Here is a 25,682-nt window from a genome sequence, read left to right as displayed (position 1 = left end):
CATGCAAACCTTTAATGCGAGAAGTTCTAAAGATTTAGGTGGTAGGTGATAGAGACTGGACAATAAGATTGTCTGATCCATCAGATTATATGATATCGATCATTATTGTTCGATCTAATTATGAGGAATAAAAATCTTAGTGTCTATCAGAATTTAGGCTAAAATTTCTCGCAAATATACGAGCAATGAAAATTGTCATGTGATGTTTCTTTGCATCAAAAGCGAGACGCTTTTTTTCAGTCTCGTGCAAGAACAGACTGTTTTTATTTTTATTAAGTGGACAAAGCTATTAGTGAGAAAGATTTTTTCTGCAATTTGTGGGGGAAAAGGTATAAAAAATTGTGGTATTTTTTCCTCTGAGAAAGAAAAAAAGGGTTGTTAATTCTCTAATGTTTTTCTGAACAATTTTTTTTTCTTCATTTTTTAATAGGAAACCCCATTTTTCCATTTTCCACAACAGATTTTTTCCTGTCGCTTATAATAAGTGGCCGGTCACCCTTTTTTTCCCTTTCTCCAAAGAAAGGTTTCAATGCTTCTCGCCAAGCAATTAAATACGTGATTTGAATCTTATGACCCACGCCTTGTTTACTCTTACCTATTTGTAACTATGGATATGAATACGAATGACATAAGCTTTTTTTAATAAATCACTAAAGTTTCCTCCTTTTTACCTACATATTTACTTTAAATATCTCTTTACCTTGAACTTTCAGAGTAGGCAATTGGCAGACTGTTTTCTGACCAATTCACTACAACTCACCTAACACAACAAACAACTCCACATTCGCATTTGTTTGTTCTTAGTAAGACACTTCCACAATGTATTCGATATGGATTTGCCATTCACGTGTCCCCATTTTATGTTTCAGGTGAACGACCATATCGGTGTCATTTGACTGAGTGTGGACGAGCTTTCATTCAACTATCCAATCTACAACAACACCTAAGAAACCACGATGCTCAACTGGAAAGAGCCAAAAGTCGACCATTTCATTGTAACATCTGCGGGAAAGGCTTTGCCACAGAATCTAGTTTAAGGACACATACCTCAAAGGTAAATAAGTCTTTTTACAGATTCACTATTTTCATTTATACCTACCTAGATTTTTTTTTAATAACATGCGATTTTTCCCCTATAAAATAAACCACGGTTAAAATCCAAAACTAAATGTTTGGATTAATATTTCAAGCAAATGTTGAAGAATCAGCACACACTTATCTAGCATGACCTCCATTCAATTTCACCTATAAATTATTTATCATTTTTTTTGTCTAATTTTTTTTTAATAACATGCGATTTTTCCCCTATAAAATAAACCACGGTTAAAATCCAAAACTAAATGTTTGGATTAATATTTCAAGCCAATGTTGAAGAATCAGCACACACTTATCTAGCATGACCTCCATTCAATTTCACCTATAAATTATTTATCTTTTTTTTGTCTCTCTATTGGGAAGAATATCAATAACCCTGATGCGTGGGAACTTTGGAAAACCACAAAGAAACTTTTTTTTTAGCCTTTCAAGTTCAGAGTAAAAAAAAAGTTCCGAAGAATTTTTTTCCTTGAAAATTCCTTTTTAAAAATTTCTCCGGCGAAAACACAGAGTTTTGTTTATCACCTCAAAAATAAGTGCATTAGGCTATATTCTGTCAAAAATGACTTGGAGTTCGAAATGTAAAAAATTCGACCATTCTGGAGCTCTCAAACTAACCAAATTGTGGTTTCCTCTTGTTACAAATAGATACTTCCGCCAATAGCAATAGAAAAAAAACAGATACATAGGTGATAGATAGAACAGCTTACATCTTAATACCCAGCGTTCCGAAGAAAAAGGGGGAGAGAAAGAAGAGTCTTGTAAGAAAATAATTTAAAAAGTATGTATTGTTGATAAAAGGGTTGAAAAAAAAACGAGGAAATTTTCCCATCATTGGAAAAGTCCAAATAAAAAACAACAATTTTTTGTACCAATAATAAGAAGAAATTGCAAACCTGTTAGCTAGTTTTGAAGCTTCCGAAGAAAAAGGGGGAGAGAAAGAAGAGTCTTGTAAGAAAATAATTTAAAAAGTATGTATTGTTGATAAAAGGGTTGAAAAAAAACGAGGAAATTTTCCCATCATTGGAAAAGTCCAAATAAAAAGCAACAATTTTTTGTACCAATAATAAGAAGAAATTGCAAACCTGTTAGCTAGTTTTGAAGCTTTTTTATGGTGAGCTTCCTTCCTTTTCTTTTACAATGAGAAGTGTAGGTAGTATTATTTTAAATGCTTTTGAGTATTTAATTTTTTCTCAATTAATCTATAATAATAATTCGTTTTTTTTTCTATCCGAAGATCTTACTACACGCTTCATTTCCTTCATTCGTATGTGCATACCTATCTGACTTTATGCTATCTTGTATTTGTTAAGAGAACTTTTGGCCCCTACAGACCTACACCATTATCTTTTAGCTACCATGAATTGTTTTGAAGCTTTTTTATGGTGAGCTTCCTTCCTTTTCTTTTACAATGAGAAGTGTAGGTAGTATTATTTTAAATGCTTTTGAGTATTGAATTTTTTCTCAATTAATCAATAATAATAATTCGTTTTTTTTCTATCCGAAGATCTTACTACACGCTTCATTTCCTTCATTCGTACGTGCATACCTATCTGACTTTATGCTATCTTGTATTTGTTAAGGGAACTTTTGGCCCCTACAGACCTACACCATTATCTTTAAGCTACCATGAATGAAGTTTATTTGGCTTGTTTTCTTACAACCATAATCAAAATATGACCTTTTGTCAAATACGATACTGATGAACATACTTTGACCGAATTTACTAGGTACCTCACTAAAATAATAATAAGCAAAATAAAAAAGCATATAGGTAAGTTAAAAATTAGTAGAAGATATGTACATATTTTCATACAACAAAAGATTTTGAGGTGAAGGGGGTGAAAGGGAGAAAGAAAGGTCGTGCAAATCTTTATGAAGAGGAGAAAATCAGCATCAACTTTTTTTTATAACTTTTTTTCTCCATTCATTTATTGTTCTCGATATTGGAAATATCTATTGATCTAGTCACGTAATATTTAAACTTTTCTTTCAAGCCTTTTTCTCAAGCAATATTATTTTTTCTGCTTTTCCCACACATATCCTGATCATATTAACAACCTAAGGACCTACATATTGGGGGTTTTACTCTTTGAAAGAAAAAAAAAAACTTGCAAGGAATTAACGAATTTTTGCGAATACGTACTCCTACCTACCCATCTAACAAAACAAGTCCAAAGTAGATATCATAATATTAATTGAAATACCTTTGGTCTACTATTAAAGAATTAAAATGTAAAATAAGATAGGTTGGTACATTTTTCCCACTTATACGTAAATATGTAGGTACAGATACCTTTGGTCTACTATTAAAGAATTAAAATGTAAAATAAGATAGGTTGGTACATTTTTCCCACTTATACGTAAATATGTAGGTACAATGGCTATCACTAACCTTTTGCTTTTAATTTCCAGACGAATGCAAATCAGAAGATAATATAAATAATAAATTCCTATTAACTTAATAATTTCAATTCCTAATTCAATATAGTTAAAGGGATTTTTTAAAATGCTTCTTAAGTTCTCACAAGATAGTAAAAAAACTCTCGCTCTCTCTCCCTACTTTCCTTCTTCCTCCTCAAATCTCTCTCTCATTACAACAGTTTTCAAGGCTTTTAGTGCTTCTTAAGTTCTCACAAGATAGTAAAAAAACTCTCGCTCTCTCTCCCTACTTTCCTTCTTCCTCCTCAAATCTCTCTCTCATTACCACAGTTTTCAAGGCTTTTAATAACTTCACAATTAGATGTAGCAGTATCTTTTAGTTCTATAGATATTACTATTCTTATAAACCTTGTACTTCTCAATGTTTTGAGTGCCTACAATATTTACCAGGATCGAAGACGTTAGGAGGATTTTCTCAAGCAGTACTTGAGTAAAATAAAAATGAAATCATTTTAGCGTGTAAAAAAAAATTAAAACAATCAGAATAAAGAGGGGGAACTGTGGGCAGCTAGTATTTTAATCTCTTTTAATTCCCAAAACAGACAGTAGGGTCCAGAGGATAATATATTTGTTTCTTAGGTTTCTCTCTCCTTGAATCTCAAAAATTAAAGGGTTGAACACTTTAAATTTAGGAAAATCGACTTCCTAGCAATCCAATCCATGGATTCAGGATAGAAAAGAACAAAACCTGCATAGAAAACATCATAAAGAGAAGGAAAATTAATATGGGAGACACGAATGAAAATTAAGTACAGGTTAAGGAAAGAAAAAAAAAAGTTTCACAAAAAAATGGAAAAACACGTCTAAAATAAAAACCGTTTCAAACTATTTTTCCCGAAATTAAAATGATAGTGCTATGAAATTTGTATGGCACTTTCAATACCTTCACTTGTGTTAAATAAGGTTATTAGAGCGAAGGACTTCGTATCTGGAAATTGGTGGTTCGAGTCAAGTCGCATTTTTTTGTGTTTTTTTTTTTTTTTTTTTTTTTTTTTTTTTTTTTTTTTTTTCTTCTTTTCTTTTTTTTAGAAAAGTGTAAGTATAGGAATGACATTTATAATAAGCTGATGACTCTGATGAACATCCATCATGTTCCACACTATTCAAATTCTACCCTCTCATGTTTCACTGGGTAAGGTACCTACGTCTTTCCTTACTACTCATTTCATTGAAATCCAGGTACTATTGGAATACAGCGTACTGTACTTTCCTGCTATAAACAAAATTTTACTGACTTAGGAGAAACGTAGTCCAGATTGAAGTCTTAGGTAAAGATCTCAACAATAAAACGAAATGGACTGAAAGAGTGAAAGTGCAAGATAACGTGAACCGAACCAAGCAAGCATTAAAAAAGTATAGGAAAATACATAAAAATAATAAGTACCATTTTATGAGAAATTTAAATAAAAAATTCATAGTATTCCTACTACCTGTTCATAGGTAGCCATTATTGCCGTGGAAAACATAATTATATACATCGCACAACATTTTCTACTAGATTATTCCTACTACCTGTTCATAGGTAGCCATTATTGCCGTGGAAAACATAATTATATACATCGCACAACATTTTCTACTAGATGTTCTTATTTATATTTTTTGTAAAATTTCAAGGTCATTTCTGTGGATCAAATAATGTCTCGCGGAACTTTTAATTTTCTCATTTCTAATAAAAACACATTTGGTTTAGTTAGAAATTCCTTCTGCATCCCTTTTAATTGCTAGCCCCATTGTCAAATGGACATGTGTACAGTTACACACCTATGGAAATTACTTCTTTTAGCGCAAATTCCTTCTGCATCCCTTTTAATTGCTAGCCCCATTGTCAAATGGACATGTGTATCTTTTAGCGTCAAAAATCAGTGCTTGCAAATATGGAAAATTTTAAGAAATTTATGGAAATGTGTAAAAAGATATGGAGCATAGAAACGTCACTACGTCATATTTTAGTGTGAAATAAAAATTATGAGCGAGAGGAGAGGATTAAAATTCATTGTGTACTTCTTTTTTATGTTTAGTGTTAACAGAATATCATTATAATTATTTTTTCTCCAAAGAGACTATTTTTTTCCCTACCAAACAGAAGAAAAAAAAAATCATGGGTAGGTAAAAAAAAGAAAAGAAAATTAGAAAGAAAAAAAATCAATAAAAAATTCGTTTCTAACAACAAAGCTCCCTTACCCTATGATTATGTTAGGTAGGAATAGGAACAGTGGTAGAAGCATATAATTTATAGTTCAACCACAGATACAACCTTTCTATGTGAATAAAAAAAAGAAAGGGATTATTTGTCAGTAATATTTTTTGACAAGTAGGTAATTCATGAAAATAATAATGGTAAAAATCTTCAAAGGCACGTGCTGTGTCTTTTTGAATACGAAGACTAGGATCTGAACTTGACAAGTAGGTTGATGTACCTACATCCCATAGTTCTGTACTGAAGACCAACATATTGTAGAAAATGTTAAATACTAATAAATTTGCTAAACTAATGGGATAATTATTGTAAAATGAGATCACTGAAGACAAAAAGTATACCTATTATCATTTTTACTTTCTATTTATCAAACAAAACAATCTAGGCGAGAATAGGTAGCTACAGGATCACTCGTCAGGATTTGTACATCTGGGCCTGAATTTTGATCTTTGTAATCAGACGAAGTTACATCTCTACCATTACCTTATAAGGTTAACTCTTGTTAATTAATAAAAACCCAAACAATTTAATTAAGTCAAATAATTTTCACTGGAAACTCTTTCTGTAAATAGAAAAATTCGCGTTTTTTTTTCTCATCTTCTCTTCCCTCTCTCCAAATTTCATTTTAAAGATAACATTATGATGATTTTTTTAATTATACTTTTTCTAATTAAGGCATTAAATGTGTAATTAAATTTTTCTCTTTTAAAAATTAAGTTAGTAAAAAATGTTTCAAGCATAAACATAGAAAAATATATACTCGTACCTATATGAACAAAACCGTCACAATTTCCACTTTTTTCAACTCCTTCTTAGAGACACACCTACACAGAAAGAAAGAACACATTTCTGCACAAGCAATTCCATTTACTTTGCCTTTTTATGATTATATCTTCACTGATTAGTAGGAATTAACTCATAAGATTATCTCATAACTATTATAATGAATAGAAAATATCTTTAATCCTCTGAATAAAATGATATCATTAGGTATATCATAGATAAGTGAAAATCAAAACTCCTCTAAGCACTAACAAAGCATCTCCAAAATCTATACAACTTCATCCCCTTTCACTTTCACCCTTTTTTCTTATATTCTACTAACCCAATTTCTTAAAGATCATCGCATCGCGCGTTTTACATTTAGAAGGGTGTTTATTGCATCTTTCACATGTTTATGTTTACATTACCCACATGTTCTTCATAATTTGTTTTTTTTTTTTTTTCTTCGCCTCCTCCTTTCATTATTCCACTTTTATTAATTTATTTTTGGGTTTTTTCCTTTTCCATTCAAAAAGTTAATGCTCTAATTCACTACATATCCATATTGGTTGGAGACTACGTATTCCGTGGACTGTCGACACAACACTCTTTTATGTATAAACTATTTCATAATACAATATTCTCTCAGGTTCTTTAATTAAGTATGTGGAAAGCACAGGTATCTTTGATAATAATTGTAATCTAATAATAATAATAGAGGTAATAGTAAGTAAGGAATTTCCAAAGCTTGACATAAGAATTCAAAAGTCTTTGCTTTGCTATTGTTTTAGTTAAGGGGCATGGAGAAAAAAAATCTAGGCACAGAGTAGGTAGATAGCTTATATTCAAGTATTAAAATGTACTTAAAGGCTTGTAGATATTTTTTCTCGCTCGCTAAGATTACAATTTCATTTATAAGACTGCCGGTGGTGGTAAGGAGTCTTGCTGATTTTTTCTCCCTTTCCAGCATTTCATTTCCTCTGAAATTATGAAAAATTTCTCTTTTTTTCGCTCCCTTATATATATTTTTTTTTCTTCTTCTTCTTAATTTTACTCTTTCTGTCGCTCTTTCATGCATCCCTTTTCACCTTCTTCATATTGCACCTTCTTACACATTCCTACATTTCATAGAATATTGAACTCCCAATCTCTTTGAGTACTCAGTAGGAGAAAATTTTTCCAAAGTAAATTTGTAAAGTAGCTTGTACGTAATTATAGACAAAATTGGCATTCAGGATAAAGTTCGAATTATGGTGTTCCTCGTAGACACTGGAATTTCTTCTGGATTCTATGATATAATGTAGTAGTGACCCCTCCCCCCCCCACTTTCTCTCTTTCTCTCTCACTCTCTCTCCCTCCCTGCATTACTCTGAATCTCCTACAACGCGTGGGTGCTTTCTCTCTCTTTTTTTACCCCTTTTTTCCAAAGATAACTTTCACTAAGCACATGACTCATCCTCTCCCTTTCACAACTGGACTTTGACGGCTATTTCCTATATAGGGATACAGAGAGGATGCACAGAGAGAACTACCGGGAGAAAGTTTGTGCTCGCAAAAATTCCTTTCACTTTTTGAATTAGCTTTCTGAATCTTCCATTTCTACCCGTTCTCTCTCACCCGCTCTCTCCCTCTCTACTCTATTCTTGAACTAAACTTACTAAAGCTAAAAACAGAGTGGAGTGGAGAGTATAGAGCATAGAGCATCGAGCAAGTTGAGGGAAGCGACGCATAGAACTGAAAGTGAAAAGCTCTATGCTCTTTGCTCCACTGTTTTTAGCCTTTACGATATTTCGTTTGAAACCATACTGTCAAGGCTAAAGCCAAATTTGAGACCAGAAAAAGCATGCTTAGGAGCTCTTCGATATTTTTTCAAGTAAAATACTGATTTGCATTTGAATATGGATCTCGGATTACCAGTTCAAAGTCCCGGGTTCTCCAGTAGGTACTATCTGATCTTGGAAGTATTTATGTTTATTTTTATTTCTTCTAAGTACCTTGTGATGAACCACCAGATATAAACCTATTAATTAGTACCCTGTATCGTGCTTCTCTCCTTTCACTACTAGGAGGGGTCGTTCCTCAAAACTGACTTCATTTACAAGTTATTCTAAAAAGGCAATGACGCGATCTAGGGTTATTTAAGATACAACTGATTAAGAATATTTCAGACTTACCGACGATATAAGACTGCCGGTGGTGGTAAGGAGTCTTGCTGATTTTTTCTCCCTTTCCAGCATTTCATTTCCTCTGAAATTATGAAAAATTTCTTTTTTTTTTTCGCTCCCCTCTCTCCATATATTTTTTTTCTTCTTCTTAATTTTACTCTTTCTGTCGCTCTTTCATGCATCCTTTTCACCTTCTTCATATTGCACCTTCTTACATATTCCTACATTTCATAGAATATTGAACTCCCAATCTCTTTGAGTACTCAGTAGGAGAAAAAAATGAGTAATAAATTAAGTATATTTTGTTACTCACTTTTTACACTATCATGAACAAGAAAAGTTTGCTGGGGACTTTTTACTTTTTTTTCTCAAGTAAAATTAAACATTGAGAGTGAGAAAAAAGTTTTCGCACTTGTTAGGTGGAAGTCGAAAAAGAAATTAAAGATTGTAATCATCCAAGACCTTTTTAAATCGGTTAAAAACCGCAAGGACGATCATGCAAACCTTTATTGCGAGAAGTTCTAAAGATTTAGGAGGTAGGTGATAGAGACTGGACAATAAGATTGTCTGATCCATCAGATTATGTGATATCGATCATTATCGTTCGATCTAATTATGAGGAAAAACCTTTTGCTTTTAATTTCCAGACGAATGCAAATCAGAAGATAATATAAATAATAAATTCCTATTAACTTAATAATTTCAATTCCTAATTCAATATAGTTAAAGGGATTTTTTAAAATGCTTCTTAAGTTCTCACAAGATAGTAAAAAAACTCTCGCTCTCTCTCCCTACTTTCCTTCTTCCTCCTCAAATCTCTCTCTCATTACAACAGTTTTCAAGGCTTTTAGTAACTTCACAATTAGATGTAGCAGTATCTTTTAGTTCTATAGATATTACTATTCTTATAAACCTTGTACTTCTCAATGTTTTGAGTGCCTACAATATTTACCAGGATCGAAGACGTTAGGAGGATTTTCTCAAGGAGTACTTGAGTAAAATAAAAATGAAATCATTTTAGCGTGTAAAAAAATTAAAACAATCAGAATAAAGAGGGAGAACTGGGCAGCTAGTATTTTAATCTCTTTTAATTCCCAAAACAGACAGTAGGGTCCAGGGGATAATATATTTGTTTCTTAGGTTTCTCTCTCCTTGAATCTCAAAAATTAAAGGGTTGAACACTTTAAGTTTAGAAAAATCCAAGATATGACTTCCTAGCAATCCACTCCATGGATTCAGGATAGAAAAGAACAAAACCTGCATAGAAAACATCATAAATAGAAGGAAAATTAATATGGGAGACACGAATGAAGATTAAGTACAGGTTAAGGAAAGAAGAAAAAAAAGTTTCACGAAAAAAAGGAAAACCACTTCTAAAATAAAAACCGTTTCAAACTATTTTTCCCGAAATTAAAATGATAATGCTATGAAATTTGTATGGCACTTTCAATACCTTCACTTGTCATAGCCATCCGTTCATGTTAATGCTCGAGTTAGTCAAGTTTCCTTTTTTATGGAAAATGTAAATAATAAATAAAGAACATGACGCTTGACCTCTTCAGTGTATTGGTATCTTCATTCAACACATTAATTTATACATACGTTTATTGGTACAACATGACTGAACGAGTAGGTATAAAAAATGGCATCTGTACTCAGGTGCTCTCTTAACAAGTTGAATAACAACATTGTGTCAGGACCAAAATACAAAAAATAGGATTACATCAAGTAAAATGTAAAATAATAATACAATCCTCCAATTTGGCCCTAAGTGCTCCAAAAGGAAAAGAAATGGACTCAGTGATTTGTAAATAATATTCAGAAGGAAATACTGCTAACCATGAATGAAGTTTATTTGGCTTGTTTTCTTACAACCATAATCAAAATATGACCTTTTGTCAAATACGATACTGATGAACATACTTTGACCGAATTTACTAGGTACCTCACTAAAATAATAATAAGCAAAATAAAAAAGTATATAGGTAAGTTAAAAATTAGTAGAAGAACCTTTTGTCAAATACGATACTGATGAACATACTTTGACCGAATTTACTAGGTACCTCACTAAAATAATAATAAGCAAAATAAAAAAGCATATAGGTAAGTTAAAAATTAGTAGAAGATATGTACATATTTTCATACAACAAAAGATTTTGAGGTGAAGGGGGTGAAAGGGAGAAAGAAAGGTCGTGCAAATCTTTATGAAGAGGAGAAAATCAGCATCAACTTTTTTTTATAACTCATAGCCATCCGTTCATGTTAATGCTCGAGTTAGTCAAGTTTCCTTTTTTATGGAAAATGTAAATAATAAATAAAGAACATGACGCTTAACCTCTTCAGTGTATTGGTATCTTCATTCAACACATTAATTTATACATACGTTTATTGGTACAACATGACTGTACGAGTAGGTATAAAAAATGGCATCTATACTCAGGTGCTCTCTTAACAAGTTGAATAACAACATTGTGTCAGGATCAAAATACAAAAAATAGGATTACATTAAGTAAAATGTAAAATAATAATACAATCCTCCAATCTGGCCCTAAGTGTTCCAAAAGGAAAAGAAATAGACTCAGTGATTTGTAAATAATGTTCAGAAGAAAATACTGCTCAACTGAGGGACTAAAGAAGACTTTACCACACTTGCTAGCTTTAACTCAAATAATTATTGCCTCAAATTAAGGAAAAAAGTATCTAAGTATGATTTCTAATGTTGTTAGTATGGTAGTAGGGAGGAACATTTCATTGTTCAACGTTGCTATTTCAATACAGCTAATGCTTACTCATTTGATATTCCCACAACACACAATTTGATATGAAATGGCGAAGTAAATCACTAATAATGTTTTAAGAGTTATATTCGAGTTTCACTTGGTTCATGTCTTTTTATATTGGAAACACAAGTACCCAATAAGAGCAATATTAAAACTGTTGAGCTAAAGGGACTCAATGTCCTACTAAAGCACTATGCACGTACTATGCAATCAAATGTGAAATGAAGACGAAAAAAATGTAGTAAATAAATTTGCATATTGGGTACCTTCTACGATTGAGGCATTTCTTAAGGTGACATTCTAAATAAAAAAGATAATCTTTTCTATACATATAGGTATTGTGTAAAGTGGCTATTCTTATTCAACTTGGTAGATTGCTGGTGTACTGAGTAATATAAATATCGATACCAATAGCCCATCCAACATGATCAATTTTTTTATCGCTCAGAGGTGCTTTTTTACATTCTTTTTAATTAAATTTATAATTGAAAAATTACAACAAAAAATATATCATGAAAAATAATAAATATTTTTCAAGGTGTGTTTACATTATCAATTAAAAAAGGGTTGATATTAAAATTCATTGACAGAGTGTGCTAACATTTGCCACTAGTTTGCATAGATCTGGAATAGAAAAATATTTGCATTAAATCAAAAAGAAGGGTCCTTATATACTAAAAAGTAAAAAAATATTTTTTTACTAGTAGGTGCTCGATTGTCCTCAAAAGCGTTGACAGTGGTTAAGTCGAAATGAGAAACAGATATCTACGAACCAAAGACTTCCATTGTACAAGTCCAGTGTGGTGTGCACTAAGCTAAGGATGTTTGTTCCTAGAGGCGGGGTACAAAATTGATTTCTAATCTTTTTTGGGGTGGGATGGAGTTTTGTTTATTTTTTGTGGCACTTGATTTATTTTGGGAGTAACGACTTGGCGGGGTCTTTTTTATGCCACGAAGTGGTATTTTTTGGGGGGATTTATAATAAGCTGATGACTCTGATGAGCATTCATCATGTTCTACACTATTCAAATTATACCCTCTCATGTTTCACTGGGTAAGGTACCTACGTCTTTCCTTCCTATTCATTGAAATCCAGGTACCTACTATTGGAATACAGCATACTGTACTTTCCTGCTATAAACAAAATTTTACTGACTTGCGAGGAACGTAGACCAGATTGAAGTCTTAGGTAAAGATCTCAACAATAAAACGAAGGCTTATAGCTTACTTCGCCATGCAAGTTGCGCATCTTTAATCTCTCAGAAGTTGTTTCACTTAATAACATCTTGGACTTCTTAGAGTAGGTACTAGTTATTGTTTCAATGATTATGTTGAATTAAGCATTGTCTATTGTTTCTTGCTGTAATGTCAGAAGCAAGGATCAGTGGATCAGCCATATGCTGCAACAGAGATGCTCAGGTTAATACAAAAAATGCATAAATTGCATCTGGTCTAGAGAAACGTCTTATAATTTCTGCTGCACTTCATTTCATTTACTAAACGAATTCTTCGATCGATTACCAACATTTTTCAACATAATTTCAGAAGCCCAGCTGTTGTTCTTATTCCTGTAACGAAAATAATGTAAATTAGATGCCTGCTTGCTGCTAGTAGGTACCTAAATAGTACATAAAACGTGGTCCATAATTTTGGATTTAGTGCTGATAGAACTAAATTGGACAAAATTCCAGGCCTTTAGTCAGATTTAAAAAAAAGACACTGGAACTTCTACATAAAAGCAGATGAGTGACAAACGTTTAAAAACAGCCCAACATAAAGTCAACATTTGTTTATTATTCAGTTCTCACCTTTGGTTGTTTTGGTTAGGACTTTGCTGTAAAGAGTTGGAGTTTGCTTGATTCTGAGACATTCTCATAGCTGCAGCCAGGTTAGCCGCTGCTACTTGTACTGCAGTGGCTGCATTAGGAGATTCAGGTGCAATAGTACTTGTACAGTTTTGGGCTTGATTTCCAGGTACTTGTTGAGATCCAGAATTGACACTTTGGTTTTGAGCTTGTGCTTGTGCTTGGACCTGTGCAGCTGCAGCAGCTACCTGAGCCTGTTGCTGGATCAAAGCGGTTGCAGCTCTCTGCAGGTCGTTAGCATTGTACTGGGTTTGTTGACCTAGGTAGTAGCCATTATTAGCTACTGCTCTTCCAGCCATAAGTTCAGCTAGCTTAGCAGCGGTCATATTGTTATTGTTATTATTGTTGTTAGCCATTATTAGCTACTGCTCTTCCAGCCATAAGTTCAGCTAGCTTAGCAGCGGTCATATTGTTATTGTTATTATTGTTGTTATTATTAAAGTTATTCCCAGGATCTGATCCTGCTGAAGATAACCTCTCCCCATTTTGAGATGAGGTATCAGAATGTCCAGAAGGACTTTCACATTGACTAGGATTTGTTCCAAGACTTATGGGTAATCCTAATGCTGCCGTTGCTAAGATATTTTCTCGCTCTCTTCTTTCAGCTGCAGCCCGACTTAGTACATATTGAGCTGCAAACTGATGCTTAGGATCCATACGCATGTGTTCCATATGGCTGAGTAACCCTGTAACAATAAACATGAGAAATATTTTCATCAGTCAAAATTCACAATGTCCATACTAGATTTTGTTTCCATTTAAGGTAATGTTTTGTTATTTAAGGTAATCTTATGTATTTACACTTTTACAGACAGCTCAATGTTGCACTTGGGGGTTAAAAAAATTGAAAGGTCCTTGAAAATTGCTTTTTCTGATTTATAGTTGAAATATTCACCTGATTCATGAGTAAACACGGCTTGACACACGGAGCATGGCCACATACGAAGTGTAGAAGCAAGTTGAGCAGTTTCTGGATGACAAGCCATATGCTTTCTCAGACTTCCTTCATTGACGTAATGCTTCCCACATACAGGACATGGGTGATTGGCTGTTCTTCGTTTTGCTAGGTAAGGTCCAATCCCTGAGATTTCCGATGTAGGAGCTAGAAAACAAAATTTATAAATGTTAAGTTTGAAATTGTATTTTTTTAGTAGGTACCTGTTGTACCAAAAATTAATTTCATCATGTTGTTTGCTGTGCTTGAATCCGAATTTTGAATACCAGGTATAAATAAATACATACTGTACCCACCTATCCATTGTTTATGAAAGTTTCCATCAATCTAAAATTCAATACGCTGCCGCGCTGATGAGCTCGAGGTATAGGAGAAATTAGATACCTACCTACATATATGCATTATATTATCATGAACACAAAGATAAAATTTTCTACGGGAAAGGCCGAACTACATGATGAAAATGGAGGAAAAGAGGGGGAGGGTGAAAAATTAAACAAACAACGTCGTGTGATTGATTATAATACAATAACTGTCATGGCGGCGGACTACAACAAATATGAATTATAAATCTATTCACTGCAACCAATGCTAGCTTTCTATTCGGACATTTATAATTTTTTTCCAAGTGGAAAATGTAAAAAGTTATCATCATGACTCACATTAATTTGAATTTCACATCTTTTTTATTCTTCAATTAATTTTATATTGCGTGATGGAACATTGAATTATTCGATAAATAATTTATTTTATAACATATTACTTCAATTTTATTGAAGCGAATGTTTTATCAAAATATTTGCTCCCAAAATATTTCTGAATTCATCATACTTCTTCCTTGCTCTCAAATTCAGTGGACAATGGAAATGCTGTACAAATTTATTACAACTAATCAGTATCGAGGTTATATATTTAGTGACACATGACGTTCGTGTGATGACATGGAAAACGTCCCAGGCTAGAAGATTCTTTACTCAATGCTTTTCATTCTGGCTTAACATCTCATTCTATTTTTTTTTTTTTTTTTTTTTTTTTTTTTTTTTTTTTTTTCAGGACATGTACCTACGTATATATCATAGTAGCAAAAGATGGGAAACTTACTTGTCACACCAGACGGTGGATCTTTATGATGTAGCTTCATGTGTTCTACTAGGGCCTCGCCTCCGAGGAAGAACTTATGACATAATGGACAAGTCGCAGCATTGGTGCCGCCAATGAAGGCAGCATGTTGTTGCAACATATCAGTTCGGAGCTCTACTTCCTGAGTTCCACAGCTTACTCGGACATGGTTGAGGCCGTGATTCCATTGAGCCTGCAAACACAAAGTACATCGGATGTCACACAAACAAGTTCACACGTAGGTACATGCAATTAAGATAAATTTGATGTAGACACGAAATTTTTGAAGTGAGATAAATAAATTATTTATGACAATGGATTGACGTTTAAGACAAATCTATGTAAACATAATACATAAGAGGAAGTAAATAAGGAAAGTAAAAATACTTTTGAATAAGTTTAATAATGTGTGGTTCCATCCCATTACCGCTAATGTATATCCATCACACATGTACTAAATCACAATATTCTCATACATTTTAAAAGGTGCATTATTCCGAGTACCCAATGATTCCAAGTTGCTAGGTAAATAAATCAGTAATGGGATAGTTATTTACTTAGGTATGTACATAAGTTCAAGAAGAAATTTCTAATATATTTAGGAATACAGGGAAGTTTTCTCTTCTATTTTATTTATATTGTTTAGTTAACCAATTTTTGAACCAATATAATGTGTGGTTCCATCCCATTACCGCTAATGTATATCCATCACACATGTACTAAATCACAATATTCTCATACATTTTAAAAGGTGCATTATTCCGAGTACCCAATGATTCCAAGTTGCTAGGTAAATAAATCAGTAATGGGATAGTTATTTACTTAGGTATGTACATAAGTTCAAGAAGAAATTTCTAATATATTTAGGAATACAAGTAAGTTTTCTCTTCTATTTTATTTATATTGTTTAGTTAACCAATTTTTGAAACAACCTCACATACCTACACAAGTACATTAGTTATCATAAAACTGCAGTTACTCAAACGAATTTCTCCGGAATGCATAAATCACGGATGTATGTTTTGACGGACACATAATAGATCTGGAGTTTATGACTTTGCCGCAATAATGTCTGTGGATACATATGTGAGAAGACGTCCCGAACAAAATTGTTTTACTTTTCAAACTGTCGACATTTTCCCCCTTGAAAGCGTACAAGTTTTAATACAAGCAGATAAAAAATCAACTTGAAATGAAGATCCCGTTATAAATGGGAAGGCAATACATATCCACTATTTGTTAAGTTATATCCCACACTAAAAGCTCTAGATCGGGGAGGCGCTATTTTTTGCCGCAATAATGTCTGTGGATACATATGTGAGAAGACGTCCCGAACAAAATTGTTTTACTTTTCAAACTGTCGACATTTTCCCCCCTTGAAAGCGTACAAGTTTTAATACAAGCAGATAAAAAAAAATCAATTTGAAATTAAGATCCCGTTATAAATGGAAAGGCAATACATATCCACCATTTGTTAAGCTTTATATTTCACACTAAAAGCTCTAGATCGGGGAGGCGCTATTATGCTTCATAAGCAAACCAGTTAGGGTACCTAAATATGCAAGCAATAGGAACCCTTCGTCACGAGTAAACAGTGTTATTTTACGCCACTGACTAGAGGGAGGAGTGCTAAAAATCATCTGTTTGAGCATCATACCCTGACCACAAATTATTAATTAGTTTAGGTCCTATCCTTCCTCTCTTTCCCAATCTCACACCTCCGATTTCTATCACCTTGTTTTAGCACCACAAAGTCGACATGAACTTTCACGTAAATTAACATTTTAACATTTTTTCCCTCTTCGAAAGAGTTATTCGAATAATGCCTAGTAATATTCACCATATTAATTTTATTGTCATCATTTTCAACACATTATGGACATTTACGTTTGTTTTGTTTGGAATTAATTCATGTTTAGAATCAAAATTTTGGTAGATATGATACTGCCGCAAATGTATAAGCTAAGTAAAATAATCCAGATACCCACTGGAATAATCTGACTTATTTTACCTATATTCCTCTTTTAAAAAAGAGGTAATGAAAGTCCAATTATTACTCCTTTTCAAAAGGAATGGAACCACAAGATGATATCCTTTGCATTTGAAAATAATGGATGCATGTTGCCTATGTAGGTAGAGGGAGGAGTGCTAAAAATCATCTGTTTGAGCATCATACCCTGACCACAAATTATTAATTAGTTTAGGTCCTATCCTTCCTCTCTTGCCCAATCTCACGCCTCCCATTTCTATCACCTTGTTTTGTCACCGCAAAGTCGACATGAACTTTCACGTAAATTAACATTTTAACATTTTTTTCCCTCTTCGAAAGAGTTATTCGAATAATGCCTAGTAATATTCACCATATTAATTGTCATCATTTTCAACACATTATGGACATTTACGTTTCTTTTGTTTGGAATTAATTCATGTTTAGAATCAGAATTTTGGTAGATGTGATACTGCCGCAAATGTATAAGCGAAGTAAAATAATCCAGATACCCACTGGAATAATTTGACTTATTTCACCTATATTTTGTCCTTTAAAAAGAGGTAGAGGCAATGAAAGTCCAATTATTACTCCTTTTCAGAAAGAATGGAACCACAAGATGATATCCTTTGCATTTGAAAATAATGAATGCATGTTACCTATGTAGGGCTTCTACCACTGTTCCTATTCCTACCTAACATAATCATAGGGTAAGGGAGCTTTGTTGTTAGAAACGAATTTTTTATTGATTTTTTTTTTCTTTCTAATTTTCTTTTCTTTTTTTTTACCTACCCATGATTTTTTTTCTTCTGTTTGGTAGGAGATGAACCACCAGATATAAACCTATTAATTAGTACCCTGTATCGTGCTTCTCTCCTTTCACTACTAGGAGGGGTCGTTCCTCAAAACTAACTTCATTTACAAGTTATTCTAAAAAGGCAATGACGCGATCTAGGGTTATTTAAGATACAACTGATTCAGAATATTTCAGACTTACCGACGGTAATAAACAAATGTTGACTTTATGTTGGGCTGTTTTTAAACGTTTGTCACTCATCTGCTTTTATGTAGAAGTTCCAGTGTCTTTTTTTACATCTGACTAAAGGCCTGGAATTGTGTCCAATTTAGTTCTATCAGCACTAGATCCAAAATTATGGACCACGTTTTATGTACTATTTAGGTACCTACTAGCAGCAAGCAGGCATCTAATTTACATTATTTTCGTTACAGGCCATGGAAAAAGGAAAGCATGGATGATAGTCATTCTATGTAAGTAAAAATAGTAGTTCAATAGAAAATTCTTTCATCGATTGCTATTCTGGATTTATTTTTTAATAAGCCATGATAATAACAATACAATGGCTTTTTCCCTAAGATTTCACATTACTTAACATTTTGGAAAAAAAAAAAAAAAAAAAAAAAAAAAAAAAAAAAAAAAAAAAAAAATGCCTCACTTTTATCAAAAAAAAAATCCGCTTTTTGGCGGTTTTCGGTGTAATTCAATAATATCTCGGGAACGGTATGAGCTAGAGACTTGAAATTTGGTATGTAGTTCACAAATGTGACAAGGATGCAACACAAAACGTTTGGTTGAGATGGTTGCTGCGCTTGGCGGTATTTTGACCGCTTTTGGACAGATTTCGACCGTTTTTTGGCGGTTTTCAGCTATAGCTACAAAACGGTTAGAGATATTGTAAAAATTAGGGTAAAAGAACACTCAAATAAGAATCATTCAATAGGATAAGGAAAGTCGTGTGATGTTCACACCAGATTTTTATGATTATATCTTCACTGATTAGTAGGAATTAACTCATAAGCTCATCTCATAACTATTATTGTGCATAATGAATAGAAAATATCTTCTTCTGAATAAAATATCATTAGGTACATTAGGTATAGATAAGTGAAAATCAAAACTCCTCTAAGCACCAACAAAGCATCTCCAAAATCTACACAACTTCATCCCCTTTCACTTTCACCCTTTTTTTCTTATATTCTACTAACCCAATTTCTTAAAGATCATCGCGCGTTTTACATTTACAAGGGTGTTTATTGCATCTTTCACATGTTTATGTTTACATTACCCACATGTTCTTCGTAATTTGTTTTTTTTTTCTTTTTTTCTTCGCCTTCTCCTTTCATTATGCCACTTTTATTAATTTATTTTTGGGTTTCCTTTTCCAATCAAAAAGTTAATGCTCTAATTCACTACATGTGTACTCCGTGGACTGTCGACACAACACTCTTTTATTCATAATACCTATGTACAATATTCTCTCAGTTTGTTAAGTATGTAGAAAGCACAGGTATCTTTGATAATAATTGCAATCTAATAAATAATAATACAGACTAATAGTAAGTAGGGAATATTTCCATTCATATTTTATTACTTTTTTTTATTATATCTACTTATCTACCCATCTAATATTAACATTACTTCTAAAGCTTGACATAAGAATTCGAAAGTCTTTGTTTTAGTTAGGGGTATTGAGGAAAAAAATCTAGGCACAGAGTAGGTAGATAGATAGCTTATATTCAAGTATTAAAATGTACTTAAAGGCTTGTAGATATTTTTTCTTTCGGAATAATGCACCTTTTAAAATGTATGAGAATATTGTGATTTAGTACATGTGTGATGGATATACATTAGCGGTAATGGGATGGAACTACACATTATTAAACTTATTCAAAAGTATTTTTACTTTCCTTATTTACTTCCTCTTATGTATTATGTTTATATAGATTGTCTTAAACGTCAATCCATTGTCATAAATAATTTATCTATCTCACTTCAAAAATTTCGTGTCTACATCAAATTTATCTTAATTGCATGTACCTACGTGTATCGGAATAATGCACCTTTTAAAATGTATGAGAATATTGTGATTTAGTACATGTGTGATGGATATACATTAGCGGTAATGGGATGGAACCACACATTATTAAACTTATTCAAAAGTATTTTTACTTTCCTTATTTACTTCCTCTTATGTATTATGTTTACATAGATTTGTCTTAAACGTCAATCCATTGTCATAAATAATTTATTTATCTCACTTCAAAAATTTCGTGTCTACATCAAATTTATCTTAATTGCATGTACCTACGTGTGAACTTGTTTGTGTGACATCCGATGTACTTTGTGTTTGCAGGCTCAATGGAATCACGGCCTCAACCATGTCCGAGTAAGCTGTGGAACTCAGGAAGTAGAGCTCCGAACTGATATGTTGCAACAACATGCTGCCTTCATTGGCGGCACCAATGCTGCGACTTGTCCATTATGTCATAAGTTCTTCCTCGGAGGCGAGGCCCTAGTAGAACACATGAAGCTACATCATAAAGATCCACCGTCTGGTGTGACAAGTAAGTTTCCCATCTTTTGTTACTATGATATAGGTACGTAGGTATCCTGAAAAAAAAAAAAAAAAACAGAATGAGATGTTAAGCCAGAATGAAAAGCATTGAGTAAAGAATCTTCTAGCCTGGGAAGTTTTCCATGTCATCACACGAACGTCATGTGTCACTAAATAAATAACCTCGATACTGATTAGTTGTAATAATTTTGTACAGCATTTCCATTGTCCACTGAATTTGAGAGCAAGGAAGAAGTATGATGAATCCAGAAATATTTTGGGAGCAAATATTTTGATAAAACATTCGCTTCAATAAAATTGAAGTAATATATTATAGCATAGATTATTTATCGAATAATTCAATGTTCCATCACGCAATATAAAATTAATTGAAGAATAAAAAAGATGTGAAATTCAAATTAATGTGAGTCATGATGATAACTTTTTACATTTTCCACTTGGAAAAAAATTATAAATGTCCGAATAGAAAGCTAGCATTGGTTGCAGTGAATAGATTTATAATTCATATTTGTTGTAGTCCGCCGCCATGACAGTTATTGTATTATAATCAATCACACGACGTTGTTTGTTTAATTTTTCACCCTCCCCCTCTTTTCCTCCATTTTCATCATGTAGTTCGGCCTTTCCCGTAGAAAATTTTATCTTTGTGTTCATGATAATATAATGCATATATGTAGGTAGGTATCTAATTTCTCCTATACCTCGAGCTCATCAGCGCGGCAGCGTATTGAATTTTAGATTGATGGAAACTTTCATAAACAATGGATAGGTGGGTACAGTATGTATTTATTTAAACCTGGTATTCAAAATTCGGATTCAAGCACAGCAAACAACATGATGAAATTAATTTTTGGTACAACAGGTACCTACTAAAAAAATACGTTTAAACCTGGTATTCAAAATTCGGATTCAAGCACAGCAAACAACATGATGAAATTAATTTTTGGTACAACAGGTACCTACTAAAAAACTACAATTTCAAAATAAAATTGTTTTTAATAATCGTAAGAAATATTTAAAAATTAAAATGAGATAAAAATAAATAGATTATTCTTATCAAGACAATGTCGATTAAGATGTTTTAAATTTTTTAAATTGATTGACAGAGTGTGCTAACATTTGCCACTAGTTTGCATAGATCTGGAATAGAAAAATATTTGCATTAAATCAAAAAGAAGGGTCCTTACTCCTTATATACTAAAAAGTAAAAATTATTTTTTTACTAGTAGGTGCTCGATTGTCCTCAAAAGCTGACAGTGGTTAAGTCGAAATGAGAAACAGATATTTACGAACCAAAGACTTCCATTGTACAAGTCCAGTGTGGTGTGCACTAAGCTAAGGATGTTTGTTCCTAGCACACCATGTACATATTAGGGATGGTTGACTGCAGTTCGGGACGGGCCAAGTAATCTTGGCTAGAGACCATCAATGCATCAACCTCCCTCGGTGCAGCTACACTGCTACTACTACTACAACATCATATTGGGGGATTAGAACGAAAGTGCTTGGGTTCTACTTAAGACACATGAGCAAACAGCTAATATACATATTGGAAACACATGTTCCATATCACCACGACTGCAGTTCGGGACGGGCCAAGTAATCTTGGCTAGAGACCATCAATGCATCAACCTCCCTCGGTGCAGCTACACTGCTACTACTACAACATCATATTGGGGGATTAGAACGAAAGTGCTTGGGTTCTACTTAAGACACATGAGCAAACAGCCAATATACATATTGGAAACACATGTTCCATATCACCATAGCTCTGTAATTATTTCTACAAGTGATGACTTCGAATAATATAATATATGCTGGCCACTATCAAGATTTTGGTTTATCATTTTTCACAGGAATGGTCCTCAAGTGGGCAATGCATCACCTGACATGTCCGCAGTACAACTTGCCGCCATGAATGCAGCCATGCGTGCGTCTATGTCTTCTATGGTCGACCAAAGCCAATCCCTGCTTCATCAACAACAACAGTCCAATACTTCGCCCACGTTGAGAATGCAAGAAGCATTCTTGCGTTCACAGGCTGAAGCTCTGAGGTTGGCTGTTTCTCAAGCTGTTGCAGCGTCAACAACTCAACAAAGTGATAACAATAGCTTACGCCAGCATAGCATTGCTACAACCATTGCAAACAACACTCAAAACTTTAATCATCAAGGTCAAGTGAGTCCTGATCTGACAGAGGCATTACGTCTACAAGAACAAAGGTTAGAACAAGCACTCAGGTTACACGGAGATCCAAGAGCTCTTGGATTTTCGTTACCCAATCATCAACATCCATGAGGTTTTTCATACTTCTGAGAAGAAAGATTTAACTCAGAGCAAGGTCAAACCTTCTCAGAGTATGGAATGAAAAACAAATCTACAACACCCAATATAGATCCTACTGGAGCCAAACAGAGACGAATGTCTCCTCAATATAATGGAATAAAAAAATCTGCAGTGGTCAATGGTCATAACAATCCTTCCACTTTTCCTTCGTTTGATTATAACAGTTACAACCAATATATTCAAAAATAAAAACAATCAATTCAAGATTACTTTTCTTTTACTCAACTTTCAAATAGCACCAAACTTTTTTCGAAAGTAGATAGATACCTTATATAGTTATAAAGTACCAGTACTTTTTAATGATATCTTTCAAAGAGAAAATAGATTGGTAAATATTGCAAGCCTGCAATATTGTGCATTAATTTGTAAATAATAATACTGTAAACAATAATATTCATGTACATAGATTTAAATAATACATACAATGTTTTACCCTAGATACTTAGGTATCAAAATCCTAATAAACTGACTGTAATAAAATTAACTGTACAGAATGTATGTTTTATAAGTTTTGAAAATTTGAACTGAAGATTATTCAGTAATTTACATTTAGATGAAAAATTCGTGTTCCTCATAAAAATAATAGGTATTTATTTAGTTACATTTATTTTCTACTTTAGGTTTGTTTTGATTTATTATTATTTTCCTATTTTTTAAGCAGGGACTACTTTTTGAATTGATTCCTATATCTAAAGTGTACCCAGGAATATGAGACAAAATTATTGTAATAAACGAATAAACGAGAGAATAATCTGATTGATTGTTTCTCTCTAAATTTAGTTCTCTAGCAGTAACTTTTAATGATGTACCTATTCGATCAGTAACTGTTTGTTTCAGTTTTGTGAACCAACCAACATTTAACCTTTCATTGGAACTTTTTGCTGCCTTCTGTATTACTAACAAAGAAAAAAACTAATAATGTATTACTAGCATCATTATTCAAAATTAACAGTATTTTCTGCTGTACTCTTAATCTTTTCTAATTCCTGGGTACAAACACTTCTTTGATTTATATTAGTACACATGTTTAGTGAGGTGAAATATCTACGAAAAAGTGATTAAGTCTAGTAGGTATTTACATACTTAGCATGCTAGTTCAGATGCTCTATGAGGTACCTTCTTATTCAAAACAAGCAGGTATACTATTTTGAATAATAAAACAGCATAGGTGCCTATAACTATGGAAACCAATAATTTTTTGAAAATTTTCAAAGGCTCAAAAAAGTAATAATAAACTGTGGAAAACTAATAATAAACACACAACACAAACTTATTAAATTTACACAGTAGCACCAAAATTAACCTTTAGGTTTCTATTATATTTCAAAAGAATCCAATTTATTTTTAATTAATTCTATTTTATTATTTCAAAAATTCTTCTCTGGTTGTAATTTTTCACTTTAAATTGATTTTGTAAAATATAATCTTTGAAATAAAAATTGAAAATATTCATGGCTGTGATAAAATTTATTTATTAAAAAAAAAAAAAAATATCGTTTATTTTCAATGTTTTAATTACTTTTAATGTGTAAATTTAATAAGATAAAAAATGCATAATGACTTTTCCTGAATAATTCTTTTATTTGTTTATTTTTCAATGATTTTCTTTTAAAAAATTTAGTAAAAATATGGCCTTTCAAAATTTTGTTCCTAAATTAATCATTTCATTCTACTTCTTCAGTTAAACATTATGATTTAATAAACAAAGTTCGCCTCGATTTTCAAATATGATTTAATAAATAAAGTTCGCCTCAAATTTCTTCAATTATTAAACCATCAAATGAAGATAAAATTTCTCTTATAATACCTCACTACCTATAATGATAAAATAACCTTAATCCCACTTTTTTCAATTACACGTCTTCGTTTTGTATGTATACATAGGCCACATTAATAAGTATACTCGTGCCTGATTTTGGTAGGTAGTAAGTACATTAGTTGCGTCGATCTCGTCAAGCAAAAATGAAGGTGTGTAAAATTTGATAAGTTTTCATAGATTGTATAAAATAAAAAAACAATAATAAATAATTTTTAACTTATACTTTTATTCAGTCATTTCTTTTCTAATTTAACTAATATATTTTTAAAAAACTGTCACATTACCATGTGACTGCACGTAAAAACATTAATGTAAATATAATAATTTTTAGTACCATTTTATTACTGATCACAATTCTCTCGTCTAAATATAAGAAGGAGAGAATTGCTTGACATTGCATTGGACGTCATGTCTAAATAAATAATAAATGTCCCGGACTTTACATTACAATAGTATTTGTTAAGAATGTTTCTTATAGTTATAATTGCGTCATAATTTTGTGAGTAGACTTTTCATACAGAATACGTGACCATGCTAAGGGGGTTCGAAAATTTAGTTCTCTAGCAGTAACTTTTAATGATGTACCTATTCGATCAGTAACTGTTTGTTTCAGTTTTGTGAACCAACCAACATTTAAACTTTCATTGGAACTTTTTGCTGCCTTCTGTATTACTAGCAAAGAAAAAAACTAATAATGTATTACTAGCATCATTATTCAAAATTAACAGTATTTTCTGCTGTACCTACTCTTAATCTTTTCTAATTCCTGGGTACAA

The 25,682-nt window shown here is 32.4% G+C and overlaps 1 protein-coding gene and 1 long non-coding RNA gene across 2 annotated transcripts in view; both read left to right on the top strand.

The window, feature by feature from the left end:
• LOC103507663 (zinc finger protein 583-like) overlaps positions 1-24,512 on the top strand; it is a 91,775-nt gene extending 67,263 nt beyond the window's left edge. The window contains exons 5-7 of the mRNA XM_017443424.2: positions 870-1,054; positions 20,520-20,767; positions 22,598-24,512. Coding sequence (XP_017298913.1) covers positions 870-1,054; positions 20,520-20,767; positions 22,598-23,039 — 875 coding nt within the window. The 3' untranslated portion in view covers positions 23,040-24,512. The remainder of the gene's footprint in view (positions 1-869; positions 1,055-20,519; positions 20,768-22,597) is intronic.
• LOC113466789 lies at positions 13,971-15,495 on the top strand. The gene is made up of 3 exons (XR_003391081.1): positions 13,971-14,069; positions 14,189-14,373; positions 15,315-15,495. It is a non-coding gene; the product is annotated as an uncharacterized LOC113466789 (long non-coding RNA).
• Positions 24,513-25,682: the final 1,170 nt, after the last annotated feature.

This window comes from Diaphorina citri, unplaced genomic scaffold, assembly GCF_000475195.1.
Source record: "Diaphorina citri unplaced genomic scaffold, Diaci psyllid genome assembly version 1.1 scaffold332, whole genome shotgun sequence".
Lineage (NCBI taxonomy): Eukaryota > Metazoa > Arthropoda > Insecta > Hemiptera > Psyllidae > Diaphorina > Diaphorina citri.
Note: the sequence above shows the minus strand (reverse complement) of the source record. Positions and strands in the feature narration are given on the sequence as shown.